This window comes from Trachemys scripta, chromosome 1, assembly GCF_013100865.1.
Source record: "Trachemys scripta elegans isolate TJP31775 chromosome 1, CAS_Tse_1.0, whole genome shotgun sequence".
Taxonomy (NCBI): domain Eukaryota; kingdom Metazoa; phylum Chordata; order Testudines; family Emydidae; genus Trachemys; species Trachemys scripta.
Window position 1 is genome coordinate 306,718,770 of NC_048298.1, and position 14,401 is coordinate 306,733,170.

Here is a 14,401-nt window from a genome sequence, read left to right on the forward strand (position 1 = left end):
TAAAAACAGAACAGTACAATTCTAACTTCCATGGTTGTGAAGAAAAACATTTGACAATGTGACCCAAGTGCACCCTAAAAGCTCAGAAACCCAAGGCAAACAAAATGATCCCCAAAATTTATAATCTCTTGATTTTAAGCCACTCATGATTTTGGGTGCCTCAGATTTTTTAATATATAGGGTTAATACGTTATCACCAATTTATTTCTCTCCCAATCAAGAAGGAGTTAAACCCAAGGAGTCCAGCAGATCTCAGGGATATGATCAGGCACCACCTAAGGAGCCCAGTGGTGCTCAGAGAGCACACACAATCATGTTTTAAACATCACCATAATCTACCATGAGCCGTGGCACATTCTGATGACTTGCATATGTGATAGAGAGAAAACAGTTACTTACCTGTTCTGTATCTGTCGTTCTTTGATATACGGGTGTAGGCATATAATCCACTCAGGTGTGTTTGCGCATAGCAAACCAAGGCTGGTACACCATATTAGCTCAATCTGAGCCCTGCTTAAAGCCAAGTAGTGGGGAATAAAGAGAGAATAAAACCAGGCAGCGAACGTGCCTCAGACTGACTGTTAAAAATATCGCTGAGGGGAGCAATGACTTTTATAATACAAAAATAAACACAAAAAACCTTACATGGTGGATAGTCTGATATTCACCCGTATGTGGGTGTGTCCCAGCAAAAAAAATTTGTCACTGTACCAGGTTGTTCATTTAGTCCTCGTTTACATACACATATTATACCACTTTAACTATACTAATAATGGGAACACCACCACCCCCAAGTGTTTGACACAATAAAACCAATATAAAAGTGCTTATTCTAATATAGTTTATTTCCATTTGGGAAGGGGAATAAGCTATACCAGTATAGGGATTGTACTGGTACAACTATATTTTATATAGATAGATAGATATAGATTATAGATATAGCTCAGTACAGGCTATATCTACACTCCAGACTTCTGCTGGCATCACTGTCGGTCAGGGGCGTGAGGAGGTGTGATCCTGGACCCTGACTGGCAGAAGTCCCCAAGGTCGAAGTAGTTATACCTAGGGTTGGTGGGTTATTATTCTGATACAAAGCACAGTTTTGCAGGTATAGCTGTGTGCATATGAGCATTTGCTGGTAAAGTTTACCACGTTCCTGTACTGGTAAACTGCTGCTGGTCTGCATGTGGTCTGAGTGTCCAGTCTCAGCTCCTCAAGGTGTTTTGTGTCTGTTACAGCAATTCACTGCTTTTATAAGAAAAAGTGTTTTTCTTTGTGAGCCACCACTTCTCTGTTCAAGTCCAGTTCCATGTTAACATTAGGGTATGACATCCTCCCTTCCAAAAAACAGCTGTGTTCTGATTGATTCAGTTGTTTTTACAATCTCCACTCTAAGTGGTATGCTGAATAAGCCTTTTTTCTGTGACTGACTAGTCCAGTCCTGCACATGTAGTTATTAGTCTTAATTCTCGTTCCATAATACTTTCAGGCTGGATTTTTATTCTCCCTAGTGATACCCATTATTTATTTGTAGATAGCCACGACTGGACATGACCCCACAGGCCATCCTTTGAGTTGTTCACCCTGAACAGAAATGCAGTTTACTCATATGGAAATAATGTAAAAGTTCAGAAGTGCAAGTCAAAATTCTAAACGAGATGTCCAGAGTCGTATGTTTTTCTTCGAGTGCTTGCTCATATCGATTCCAATAGGTGTGTGCGTGCTGCGTGCACGATCGTCGGAGAAAATTTTCTACCCTAGCAACACCTGGTGGGTCGGCTGTGGAGCCTCCTGGAGTAGCGCCTTCATGGCGCTGGATATATACCCCAGCCGACCCAGCGCCCCCTCAGTTCCTTCTTACCACCCGTGACGGTCGTTGGAACTGTGGAGCGCGGCATAGCTGTTCTCCATTCTCCCTAGCTTTACCCATTACCTCTTGTTGATAGTTGTTAATTGTGTTCTTTAGATTAGTAGCTGTTGTTAATAGTTTGAAGAGTAGTTATAGTTTTTCGTAGTTAGCGGGGGTTAAGGGGGCTCTTATTTCCCCCCCGGGCGCACAGCGGGGCTCATGCCCAAGGCTCCCGGCTTTAAGCCTTGCGCGACATGTGCTAGGCCTATGCCAACGGGAGACCCCCATGACTCTTGTCTGAAGTGCTTAGGGGAGTCTCACCAGACGGACAAGTGCAAGATTTGCAAGGCTTTCAGGCCAAGGACGAAAAAGGAGCGGGACTTCAGGCTTAAGCAGCTCCTCATGGAGGCGGCACTTAGCCCAGATCCTCCTGCGGCGCGCCAGGTTCCGGCACCGAGCGCCTCGGTGTGTAGCGCCCCAGCAGCACCTTCCGGCATGGCACCGCGAGCAGACGCAGAGAAGGCGCCACGGCACCGTCCTCCCTCGGCACCGCGTCCGCCGCAAGCCCCTCAGCACCAGTCCCTCTCTCCGGGACATAAAAGGCCTCGCAAGACTCAGGACGCTGCCGTCCAACTTCTGAACGCCCGGCTTCTGAACACCAGAGGGTGCAAGTGTCATCAGCACCGATGACTCCGGCACCGGGTGTAGAGCTGTTGAGTCCGGTGCGGACTGGCTCACGGCCCCGCCAGGTGGTGGAGCCCTGTCTCCCCTCTACACCGGAGACGTTTGCCACGGCGAGAGACCTCATCGCCCTCACGGAGCCGGCGCCTTCTCAACCCACAGCACCGCACGCCTTTTGTACGGTACAGTCCAGGGGCAAGCCGACCCTGATACACCTGCCATCTCCGGGCGTGGACTCGTGGCACCACTCCCGGTGTCGGAGCAGGTCTCGACGCCGCTCACAGTCCCGGCACCGATCTCCATCTCTGCGCCGGTCGTACTCGCGGCACAGATCTACCTCCCGGCACTGGTCTTCTTCTCGGCATCGACCCGAGCATCGGTACCGGTTGGAGTCCAGGCGCAGTTCTCGGCACCGGTACGAGCGCCGCTCCCATTCGCGAGGCCGCTCCCGGCACAGAGTTTACAGACGGTCTTCATCGTCCCGATCCAGATCTGGATCCCGGTACCGACATGGACATCGGCACCGTTCTCGATCCTGGTACCGTTCACCAGCACCTCAGAGAGACCGCTCACCGATGGATTGGCACCGCTCAGCACCGTACCAAGACGAATCCCTACACCCACGCTCAGCACTGCCCTGGCCCTCGAGATCAGCGTCTCACTCGTCTGAAGGGGCTCCCCGTTCAGCATACCCTGCTCAGGGTCAACCTGCAGACGACTTGGGTCATTGGCAGGAGGGGGCAGAAAACCTTCGACAAGACCCTGCGCATTGGTCTTTCTGGACCCCTTGGGCGTATCACCAGGCTCAAGGGGCTCCACCAGCGGCCTCTCACTCGACTCACTCTGAGCCCAGGGTTCCTGAGGCCACCATCTCCCATCCTCCCCCAGGGGGCATGGAGGCTCCGGCACCGATGCCCAAGCAGGCACCAGACCCTGGTGCAAGGGATCCTGCACCTCCAAGTCCCTTGGAGCCGGACCCGCAAACAGATCCTTTACCCCCTGAGGCGGCATCCTCATCTTCCCCAGATGAGGAAAGGGCGGGTACAACACCCTCAGGCCCACCTCCTATAGATCTTCGTGCCCACCAAGACTTGTTACGTAGGGTGGCACGAAGTATGGACCTACAGGCCGAGGAGATAGTGGAGGTGGACGACCCAGTGGTGAGCATCCTTTCATCTGATGCCCCAACCCGGGTTGCGTTGCCCATTATCCGTACAATTCAGGCTAACGCTACGTCCATATGGCAAACCCCGGCCTCCATCCCTCCCACTGCCAGAGAGGTAGAGAGGAAGTTCTTTGTTCTCTCTAAAGACTACGAGTACCTCTACACACATCCCCCACCGTGTTCACTGGTAGTCTCATCAGTGAACGCCAGAGAGCGCCATGGCCAGCAGGCGGCAGCGCCCAAATCAAAGGACGCTCTGCAGCTCAGGGCCGCAAACCAACAGGCGCTCTTAAGTCGGTACAATTATAACTCATGGAATTCCATGAGTTGGACCCCCAGGACTCGAGGGAGGAGTTCGGGGCCCTGGTGGAGGAGGGCAAAAAGGTGGCTAGAACCTCCTTACAGGCCTCCCTCGACATTGCGGACTCGACCGCCAGGACATTAGCGTCTGGGATAGCCATGCGACGTGTCTCCTGGCCCCAGGTTTCGGGGTTACCGCCAGAACCATCATGCATTCCCTGGGGATGCATGTCCCAGGACCCTCAACGCAGGCCCTTTAGGCCACAGCCACAAAGGTTCTACCCTCCTCATCCGAGACAGGACTTCCCCAGAAGGCGGGGACGAGGTGGTAGACGGAGGTCAACCGGACCCCAACCCGGTCAGAGCCAAGGCCCTCCTAGGCCATCTTCTGGACCTAGACAAAACTTTTGAAGCTGCGCCCGAGGGCGGCGCACCAGCCACTACCCAGGATCCATTTCCTTTCTTTCGGGATCGCCTCTCCCGTTTCCACCGTGCTTGGTCCCTTATAACTTTGGACTGTTGGGTCCTTCGCACAGTGGAGAGGGGATACGCTCTCCAGTTTTCTTCGTACCCCCCTCCCCGTCCCTCTTCAGGGACCCTTCTCACGAGCATCTCCTTATACAGGAGGTTTTTGGGCTCCTCTCTATGGGGGCTATAGAGGAGGTTCCCCCAGAGTTAAGGGGCAAGGGGTTTTACTCCCGCTACTTCCTGATCCCCAAAGCAAAAGGGAGTCTGCGACCCATTTTAGACTTACGCGGACTCAACAAATTCATAGTAAAGTTGAGCTTCCGCATGGTCTCCTTGGGACCATCATCCCTTCCCTGGATCCTGGGGACTGGTACTCCGCCCTCGACATGAAGGACGCATATTTTCATATAGCGATCTACCCCCCTCACAGGCGTGTCCTTCATTTTGTATTAAACCAGGTACACTACCAATTTGCCGTCCTTCCCTTCGGACTGTCTGCGGCTCCGAGAGTGTTCACCAAATGTATGGCCGTCGTGGCAGCATACCTTCGGCGACAAAGGATACAGGTGTTCCCGTATCTAGATGACTGGCTGGTCTGCGGCTGTACCAGGGAGCAAGTTCGGGCGCACGTCCAGATAATACTACAAACATTCCACGACTTAGGCATTCTACTCAACAAAGAGAAGTCCACTCTGGAGCCGACCCAGAGAATAGAGTTTATCAGGGCAGTCTTAGACTCCACACTCGCCCAAGCTCTTCTGCCAGACACTCGGTTTCGCACCATCGCGAACATCATCGACGGACTCCAGGCCTTCCCGATTACCACTGTAAGGATGTGCCTTGGTCTGTTGGGTCACGTGGCCTCTTGTACTTATGTAACCAGGCATGCCAGATTTCGGCTTCGTCAACTTCAGGCCTGGGTGTCCTCGGTATACCGCCCTTCTCGGGACAGCCTGAACATGGTGGTCACAATTCCGAACTCGGTCTTGACCTCTCTCATCTGGTGGCTGGATCACAAGGCGGTTTGTGCAGGAGTGCCGTTTCACACCCCACAACCCTCCCTGCAGCTGGTCACGGACGCCTCATCTCTAGGTTGGAGCGCTCACCTCGGGGAGCACCATACCCAAGGCCTGTGGACCGCATCCCAACTAGCTCTGCACATCAATGTTCGAGAGCTGATGGTGGTGCGCCTAGCTTGTCAGGCATTTCTCGGTCTCCTACATGGCCGCTGCGTGTTAGTCCTCAGACAACACCACGGCCATGTTCTACCTCAACAAGCAAGGAGGAGCCCGGTCGTCTCCCCTGTGCCAAGAAGCCATTCGTCTGTGGGAGTTCTGCATTGCCCACTCGATACATCTCATGGCATCGTTCCTCCCTGGAGTCCAGAACACTCTGGCGGACCATCTCAGCAGATCCTTCCAGACGCATGAGTGGTCGATTCGCCCAGACATCATCTATTCCATCTTCCAGAGGTGGGGATTTCCCCAGGTAGACCTGTTCGCATCACGAGCCAACAGAAAGTACCACGTGTTCTGCTCCCTACAAGGGCGATCTCCGGGCTCCCTGTCGGACACTTTCCTTCTAACGTGGAAAGACCAGCTGTTCTACGCTTTTCCTCCATTCCCACTGGTCCACAGGGTACTGCTCAAACTACACAGAGACCAGGCACGTCTGATTCTAGTCGCTCCAGCTTGGCCAAGGCAGAACTGGTACACCACGCTTCTGGAGCTATCGGTTCAAACTCCGATCATGCTTCCCTTGTGCCCAGACTTGATCTCCCAGGACCATGGCCGACTCTGTCACCCCGGCCTGCAATCGCTCCACCTTACAGCGTGGATGCTCCATGGCTGAATCGGACAGAGCTGCAATGCTCTCATCCTGTGCAACAGATTCTGATGGGAAGTAGAAAGCCCTCTACATGGACCACTTACTTAGCCAAATGGAAACGGTTCTCCTGTTGGTGCCAGCAGCGGGCCACGCCCCCCTTGCAGGCGTCTATTCCTCTCATACTTGAGTATCTCCTGTCCCTGAGACAGCAGGGCTTGGCAATATCTTCAGTCAGGGTTCACCTGGCCGCTATATCGGCGTTCCACCCAAGAGAACACGTTTCCTCGGTCTTCTGTAACCCGATGGTTGTCAGATTCCTCAAGGGCTTAGACCGCCTCTACCCACAGCAACGCCAACCCGTTCTGGCATGGGATCTTAACCTGGTTCTCTCCAAGCTCACAGGACCCCCGTTCGAGCCATTGGCTACCTGCTCGCTCCTTTACCTATCTTGGAAGACAGCCTTCCTTGTAGCCATCACTTCAGCAAGGTGTGTTTTGGAATTCAAGGCCCTCACGTCTGAGCCTCCGTACACAGTCTTCCATAAAGACAAGGTGCAGCTTCGCCCCCACCCTGCCTTCCTTCCCAAGGTAGTATCAGCTTTTCATGTGAACCAGGATATATTCCTCCCGGTCTTCCATCCTAAGCCGCACGCCACGCGCCAAGACCAGCGTATGCACTCCTTGGACGTGTGCAGGGCCCTTGCTTTCTATATTGAGCGTATGAAACCATTTAGAAAGACGACGCAACTCTTCGTTGCAGTAGCCGACCGGATGAAAGGCCTATCGGTCTCCTCTCATTGTCTCTCCTCTTGGATCACGTCCTGCATTCGTGCTTGCTACGACCTGGCTGGTGTCCCAACGCCACGCCTCACTGCCCACTCCACGAGGGCTCAAGCCTCCTCGACTGCCTTCCTGGCTCAAGTCCCGATCCAGGACATTTGTAGAGCTGCAGTTTGGTCATCAGTCCACACCTTCGCCGCTCACTATGCGCTTGTACAGCAATCCAGAGATGATGCTGCATTTGGTTCAGCGGTTTTGCACACAGCAATGTCTCACTCCGACCCCACCGCCTAGGTAAGGCTTGGTAGTCACCTATTGGAATCGATACGAGCAAGCACTCGAAGAAGAAAAAACGGTTACTCACTGTGACGTTGTGCAGTCCATATGGTTTTATAAAAACTTGATAAGTCAATATAATGTAACTGAGACAGTTTTAGAGAAAATACGGTAATAAGTGAATGTAAGTAACTGGGATATGCCTCATGCAAAAGGTCTCTTGTAAGGTATCATTACAAAGCTTATAATCTACTGAGTGTGATCATCTGATTTGTATAAATGTACCACTCTTGTATCTAAAACTAGAAATATAAAATGTAACTCTGAAGGCCTATTGTAATTGTGTAAAGTGTGGACCATTAATGATGGTTTGGAATCTTGATGACTCCCATTGTCTGCAGATGGCTGTATTTACCTGTGAGTCTTCCTGTATATGTGTGTGCTGGCAAGTGAGTAATGAAGTCTTGCAGTGACATGTGATCATGTCACCTGAACTGGAATCCATCTTTAACCTGGTGCTTTTCCAGTGAGGGGGGGTGGAAACCCAGAGAGACAAAGAGTTCCCGCCTTATGCAAAAGATATATAAAGGGGGGAAGAGAACAGAGAGGGAGAGAAGCCATCATGAAGAATCCCCTAGCTACCACCTGAGCTGCAACAAGAGCTGTACCAGGGGAAAGAATTGTGCCCAGGCCTGGAAGGTGTCCAGTCTGAGAAAAACTTACTGAAACATCTCTGAGGGTGAGATTATCTGTATTTAGTTTGATTAGGCATAGATTTGTGCATTTTATTTTATTTTGCTTGGTGACTTACTTTGTTCTGTCTGTTACTACTTTGAACCACTTAAATCCTACTGTCTGTATTTAATAAAATCACTTTTTATTTAGTAATTTACTCAGAGTATGTATTAATACCTGGGGGAGCAAACAACTGTGCATATCTCTCTATCAGTGTTATAGAGGGCGAACAATTTATGAGTGTGCCCTGCATAAGCTTTATGCAGGGTAAAACGGATTTATCTGGGTTTAGACCCCATTGGGAGTTGGGCATCTGAGTGCTAAAGACAAGCGCACTACTGCGAGCTGTTTTCAGGTAAACTTGCAGCTTTGGGACAGGAGATTCAGACCCTGGGTCTGTGTCTGGAGCCAGACGGGAGTGTCTGGCTCAGCAAGACAGGGTGCTGGAGTCCTGAGCTGGCAGGGAAAACAGAAGCAGGGGTAGTCTTTGCACATCGGGTGGCAGCTCCCAAGGGGGTTTCTGTGATCCAACCCGTCACACTCACCTTTGTAACTGTTGTTCTTCGAGATGTGTTGCTCATATCCATTCCAAACCCGCCCCCCTTCCCCACTGTCAGAGTAACCGGCAAGAAGGAACTGAGGGGGCGCTGGGTCGGCCGGGGTATATATCCAGCGCCATGAAGGCGCCACTCCAGGGGGCTCCACAGCCGACCCACCGGGTGTTGCTAGGGTAGAAAATTTTCTCCAACGATCGTGCACGCGGCGCGCACACACCTATTGGAATGGATATGAGCAACACATCTCGAAGAACAACAGTTACAAAGGTGAGTAACCGTTTTTTACACACAGACCTTCCATACTCCTCGGAGAAAAAATGAAGAAAATGTGGCAACCACAACATGCAATTCTGATCCTCCTCTTTTCCCACAATCCAGTCCCCCATGGGGCTGAAAGAAGATGGTGGATTTGATGAGCCTTCTGGGCACCAAACAAAAGAAAATTAAAAAGACCAAAATCTTCTCCCAGATAAATTCCGATCCTTCCCCCAATTCATCCTTCCCTATGAGCCTAGAGATAGTCAGAAGTGTAATTTTCACTTCCTAGCAGTCATTTGGGCTGTCTTCAGTGTTCCATAGTTTTTGTTTAATGCCTCTCCACTGAAAGGAGGGCATTTTTTCCCACAAGTGTCTTTTTGGGCCCAGACCATCATTAGTTTTTTGTTTGTTTTGTTTTGTTTTGGTTGGTTGGTTTGGTGATTTGATTTTAAGGCAAAAACAGCATTTACAAATCTTTTTTTTGAAGATTTGAAGTGTTAGTCTCTCGTGATAACTCTTCTAGGATTTTCAGCTGTTTCTTACTTGGGAAGTATGGATTAACTGGATAACTGAGGAAATGGCCTGTATAGGAAAAAGAATGATGTGAGTTGTAGTAGGGGTCTCGTACGCCCAGGGCTCCGGCGATCAGTGAGTGAGTTTGAACCTCGTAGCCCCTGGCTCTCAGAGAATACACCTCTGGCTGACACCTTGAGAGCTAGGGGCTACAAGGTTCAAACTCATGCGCTGATCGTCAGAGGCCTGGGCGCATGGGATCCCAATAACGAGCGAGTGTTGAGAGAATGTGGAATTGGTCAATGCTATGCTCGGCTGATGTGGCGACTTATGGTGTCAGACGCCATCAGGTGGTTGAGAGACATCTACCTAGAACACATCACCGGACACAGGCAATGTCAGAAGAGATGAGCTGCAGTGCTGATGAGAAGCACAGACAGGAAGGTAACTCAGATACTTCCCTGATGGATTGTATTTTTTAGCAGACAACCTACCCTAAATTCTCAATTACTGAGACAATCTTCACTTGTTGATATATTTGCTTTTCACAACCAACTCTCTGTATAACTTTTTATGAGTAATGTACTCAAATATTTGGATGCTAATATCTAAACTGTATTGTTAAATTTATTCATCTAAATTTGGGTTATTGCTGATTATGTATTATATGTATCTTATGACTTTTAAAACAAACTTTGTATTTGTGGATAATCTAAACACTATACCCAGATATACAGACACTCTTTTCTTAACCTGTATATTATATAATTTTTTAACATTAGCTTTAATAAAATGTTTAAGTCTGTTCTCTGCAAAACACTATATGGAGTTTTAGCCAAGGAGTTTGCACCTCTCATACAAAATTGTATACATATAGTTGGGAGTTTGGACAAAGCTAGCTTATATTTTTGTAGCACAGCAGGAATGCTTTTTATCAAACTGTTTCATTGCTGTTACTTTACCATTGGTGAGAAATGTTATTTATATCTTCGCCCGCCTTCATGTTTGATCTGTGCTGGTGAAAATGGCAGTTATTGTTCATGCAGCTTACAAAGGTGTGGTAGGCACTTTGCAGAGAGTGTGTAGGATGCTCGTTATCTACTTAGGCATGATGTGACAATGAAGATTTAAAAAAAAAGAGGGACTAGGGAATGGAGAACACGAAGGCTCCAAATGTAAGGTCACGCATTTCCTTATAGGTTACTGCACATTTCATGTTGCCATTTTTTGTTACTTTATTCAAAAATTAAGAAGAACAGGAGTACTTGTGGCACCTTAGAGACTAACAAATTTATTAGAGCATAAGCTTTCGTGGACTACAGCCCACTTCTTTTCTTTTTACAGGTGTGGGTAGAGAAATATGTATGTAGAGGAGATGAATGAGCATGAGACTAGGAGGGAAAGGAAAAAGGTGCAGGGTGGGGTTGGAGGATGCCAAAGATACTGGATGGAGGATGAGTTTGGGTGAAAGAAAAGTGGTGGGGAGGCAGTGAAAGACTTTGAGAGAGAAGCAGTTTGTGGGGATGAGTCTGACAGAAATGGGAATCAGGAAGCAGTCTAGTGTGAGGGGACTCATTACAAGCAGGAAGAGCAATGGCCCTGCACTCATCTCAGCTGCAATGTTGTTAATGGTGATTGTGACCAGTGTTCTCTTGAATTTTTCCCACGCATGTGCAGAATGAATTTTGTTAGGTGCACTGATATGGAGGTGATGTGTGACACATCACCTCCATATTGGTACACCTAACAAAATTCATGTAGCAGGTGTGGGGAGGGGTCTCAGGGCTGGGGCAGAGATTTGGAGTGCGGGGGGGGGGGGTGAGGACTCCAGCTGAGGGTGCAGGCTCTGGGGTTGGGCCGGGGATGAAGGGTTTGGGGTGCAGGCTGCCCGGGGGCTACATCAGGGAGAGAGGACTCCCCCCATCTCTCTCTCCCTGCAGCAACACCTGGGCTGGTGGGGGGAGAGGCGCCTCTCTCTGCCGCGGCAAGTCCGGGGCTGGAGGAAAGGCATCACTCCCCACCGCAGCCCTGAGCGCCTGTGCGGCACTTAATAGGCTACTGAGTGACCGGGCAGCTTAGAGTTGTAACAGATGTTGCAATATCTTTGCAGACCTTATTGTATTAAGTTTATGAATAGTTTATGTATCACTCTGGGCCAGGGTTTGTATTCAGCTCCAGGAGGCAGAATTACCACAACTCCTCCAGGAACCAAAAGCAGTGGGGGTTGATTAAGGTGAATCACTTAGGTTGTAAACACCTCCAGAGAGGTGGTACCCCTGGGGAGGCTTGCATATACTGGTTCAAACTGGGGTTTTCCACAGACCAACAGACACAGAAAGGGGTTTTTGATTCAAAAAGGCTGGGTTTACAATGGGCAAAAACCTTCTGTTCAAAGGGAACCCCCAACCCTTGCAGAAGGGTTGGAGAGACTTTGGCCTATTAGGGCCCCATAAGACTGCTGCGTGATTCTGGTAAGCTTTTATCATGCATTTAGGAACTTTTGTTGTTTTAATGTTTTCTCTGTAACACAGTTACTTTAAGAATACATGTGCTTGCTTAGAAAGAGCTGTGTGATAACTTGTAGTTGCTGGCCATACATTGTTCATAGCCCTGAGAGAGAAAGCAAAGCACAGGTTTTAGTCTTTAGGTAGACTGGCTTGGTGGGGCTAGCACAGTGTAAAGTAGGGAATTGTGCAGCCATAAAACCCCATCAGAAGGGAGTAGGATAATGGTCCTTGCCCAGAGACAGGTGGTGGCTGGAGACCTGACTGGGCACTCCTGGAGTGGACCACTGGGGGGAAAGAGGGAAATACAGGTGCAGTTACCCGGAAATTGTGACAGCAGTGACTGGAGCTGAAGGCTTTTAGAGCTTTATCAAGGCAGCCACTTGATCTGGCTGAAGGTCTTACCTAGTTCGTAACTCGATATTCTTATCTAAATCTCTGGAAACAACTTATAACTTTCCACCACAAAGTTTGTGGGAATTTTTCCTCCTGACAAAGAAAGGTGTGTGGATATATTTGTATTCTATTTCCTGTGTAGTAATCACTGCTGTTTCTTCAACAGGCTGAATATTCAGAACTAGTTGAAACATTACTATCAAGTCAACAAGATCCAGTCATTTACCAGCGGTTAGCAGATGCATTCAACAAGCTTACTGCAAGCAGCACTCCTCCTTCACTGGACCGTAAGCAGAAGATGGCCTTCCTAAAGAGTTTAGAAGAATTTATGGCAAATGTTGGTGGACTCCTCTGTGTAAAATAAACAACAACAAAACTCTATGCCTAATTTAGACCCTTTCTGCAAAATGCACTGAGAAATGCTGAAAGCTGACTAAACCTTGTACCTATTTCTGGGTTCTTTGCAGCCATCTCAGATTTTAGAGAGCCTGGAAGTTTGATATAACACAGTTGAATAGGAGAGGTCAACTTTGAATCAGCTTCTGCTATTGTGTTACTCACAATCTGTCATTACTTGTATGTTGTAGAGAATGAACAACAAATTGAAATTTAAAAGAAAATTCCATATATGTGCAAACAGATATGGGCACAGTGAAAAATAGTGCCTTTTCCCCATTAGCTTAAAACATAAGTGGCTGGACAAACTTTTAAAGATTTTTTTTCTTGAAAACCATATTAGAGTATGATGTAGACACATACAAAACTGTAAACAGTGTAGCTGATTGAAGCTTTATGTTTTCTCTCTGAAGATTGAGTTTATGATCCAAGGGAAAAACACCAAATGGTATTTTTTAACTTGTGTTTAGTTTTGTTTTTCTACATCACCTGATGTTGCATGTTTTATGTAATACAGGTTTCTACATTATATTCTGCTGCCTAAAGTTCAGAAGGAAAAAGGTGTATATTTTTGTTCCCCTAAAATGAACTTTAGGAACTGTAGCCATTTCATTGCCTTAATTTAAAACAAAACAAAAAAAAGTGATATACTTTAGACAAGAAATCTAAGGCAACATTTGAGTCTTCAGAGTTGGTTCAGGATGTTGGCATTAAGCTGCTGTGTACCTGTTGCAGTCCTTTGTTGACCTGTGTTATGTTGGGGTGTGACTCTAATGCAACATTCATGTGTAGTTTTACTTTCACTATCTGTTTTAATCCACATCCAAGTCGCGCACAGCTGCAACGTATTTCTACACTGAACTGTTTGCTTAAGCAATAACAATTCAAAGGGTGTAAATTATTGATTTATACAAACTGTTTTTAAGTTGGGGCATTAGATAAAATAATTATGCTAGACTAGGGGTTTCAAACTCTATTTTACCCAAGGGCCATATACATTTGATTCAAGGGTTGGAAAGATAATTAGGATTTGTGGTGATTTTTTTTCCACCACCACCTCCAGATTTGTGGTGCTCTCCTCTGCTCTTACTCAGTTTTGTGTGTCAGCACTTGAGCAGTTAAGATGTACATACCTTTCATCCTGCCAACTGATAGACGGATATAGTGGAACAACAAGGGAGAGTAACACAAGAATACGGAAGCAAGGCATACTTTGCCAGTAGTCATAAACCTGACAAAACTGAGGCAAACGCACATTCTGCATGCCAGATAAAATTGCTTTTTGTGAGGGGTGTGGGTGGGGAAGAATTTGGCCCTTGGGCCTTGTGCTTGATACCTCTGCTAAATTGTGCTGTTGAATGTTTTCCATGTGGTTTTTACATTTATATAAAACGTACAGTATATACACCTTTACAGTGCTGTGTATAGCATCATGTTTGCAACTCTGTGCCATCCTTCAGCTGTTCATCTCAAAACCAATCATATTGCCCAAAATGGCATAAGTCTGTAGCACTGTGCTAGTCATATTGATTCAAGACGTACTTTTTGAGTTAAATTCATGCATGTAACAATGTGAATGGAATACAAGGGCAGAAAGTGCCATCTTTTCAACAGAATTTTTTCACTTTTATTTTAATCCGCTGTTAATATGAAAACTGGGCTGGAGCAAACATACACTTTAAAAGGTAACCATAAAA

General features: G+C 47.8%; 1 protein-coding gene across 1 annotated transcript in view; it reads left to right on the forward strand.

The window, feature by feature from the left end:
- Positions 1–14,117, forward strand: part of XPO4 (exportin 4) — a 153,786-nt gene extending 139,669 nt beyond the window's left edge. The window contains exon 23 of the mRNA XM_034758775.1: positions 12,475–14,117. Coding sequence (XP_034614666.1) covers positions 12,475–12,672 — 198 coding nt within the window. The 3' untranslated portion in view covers positions 12,673–14,117. The remainder of the gene's footprint in view (positions 1–12,474) is intronic.
- The last annotated feature ends 284 nt before the right edge of the window (positions 14,118–14,401 follow it).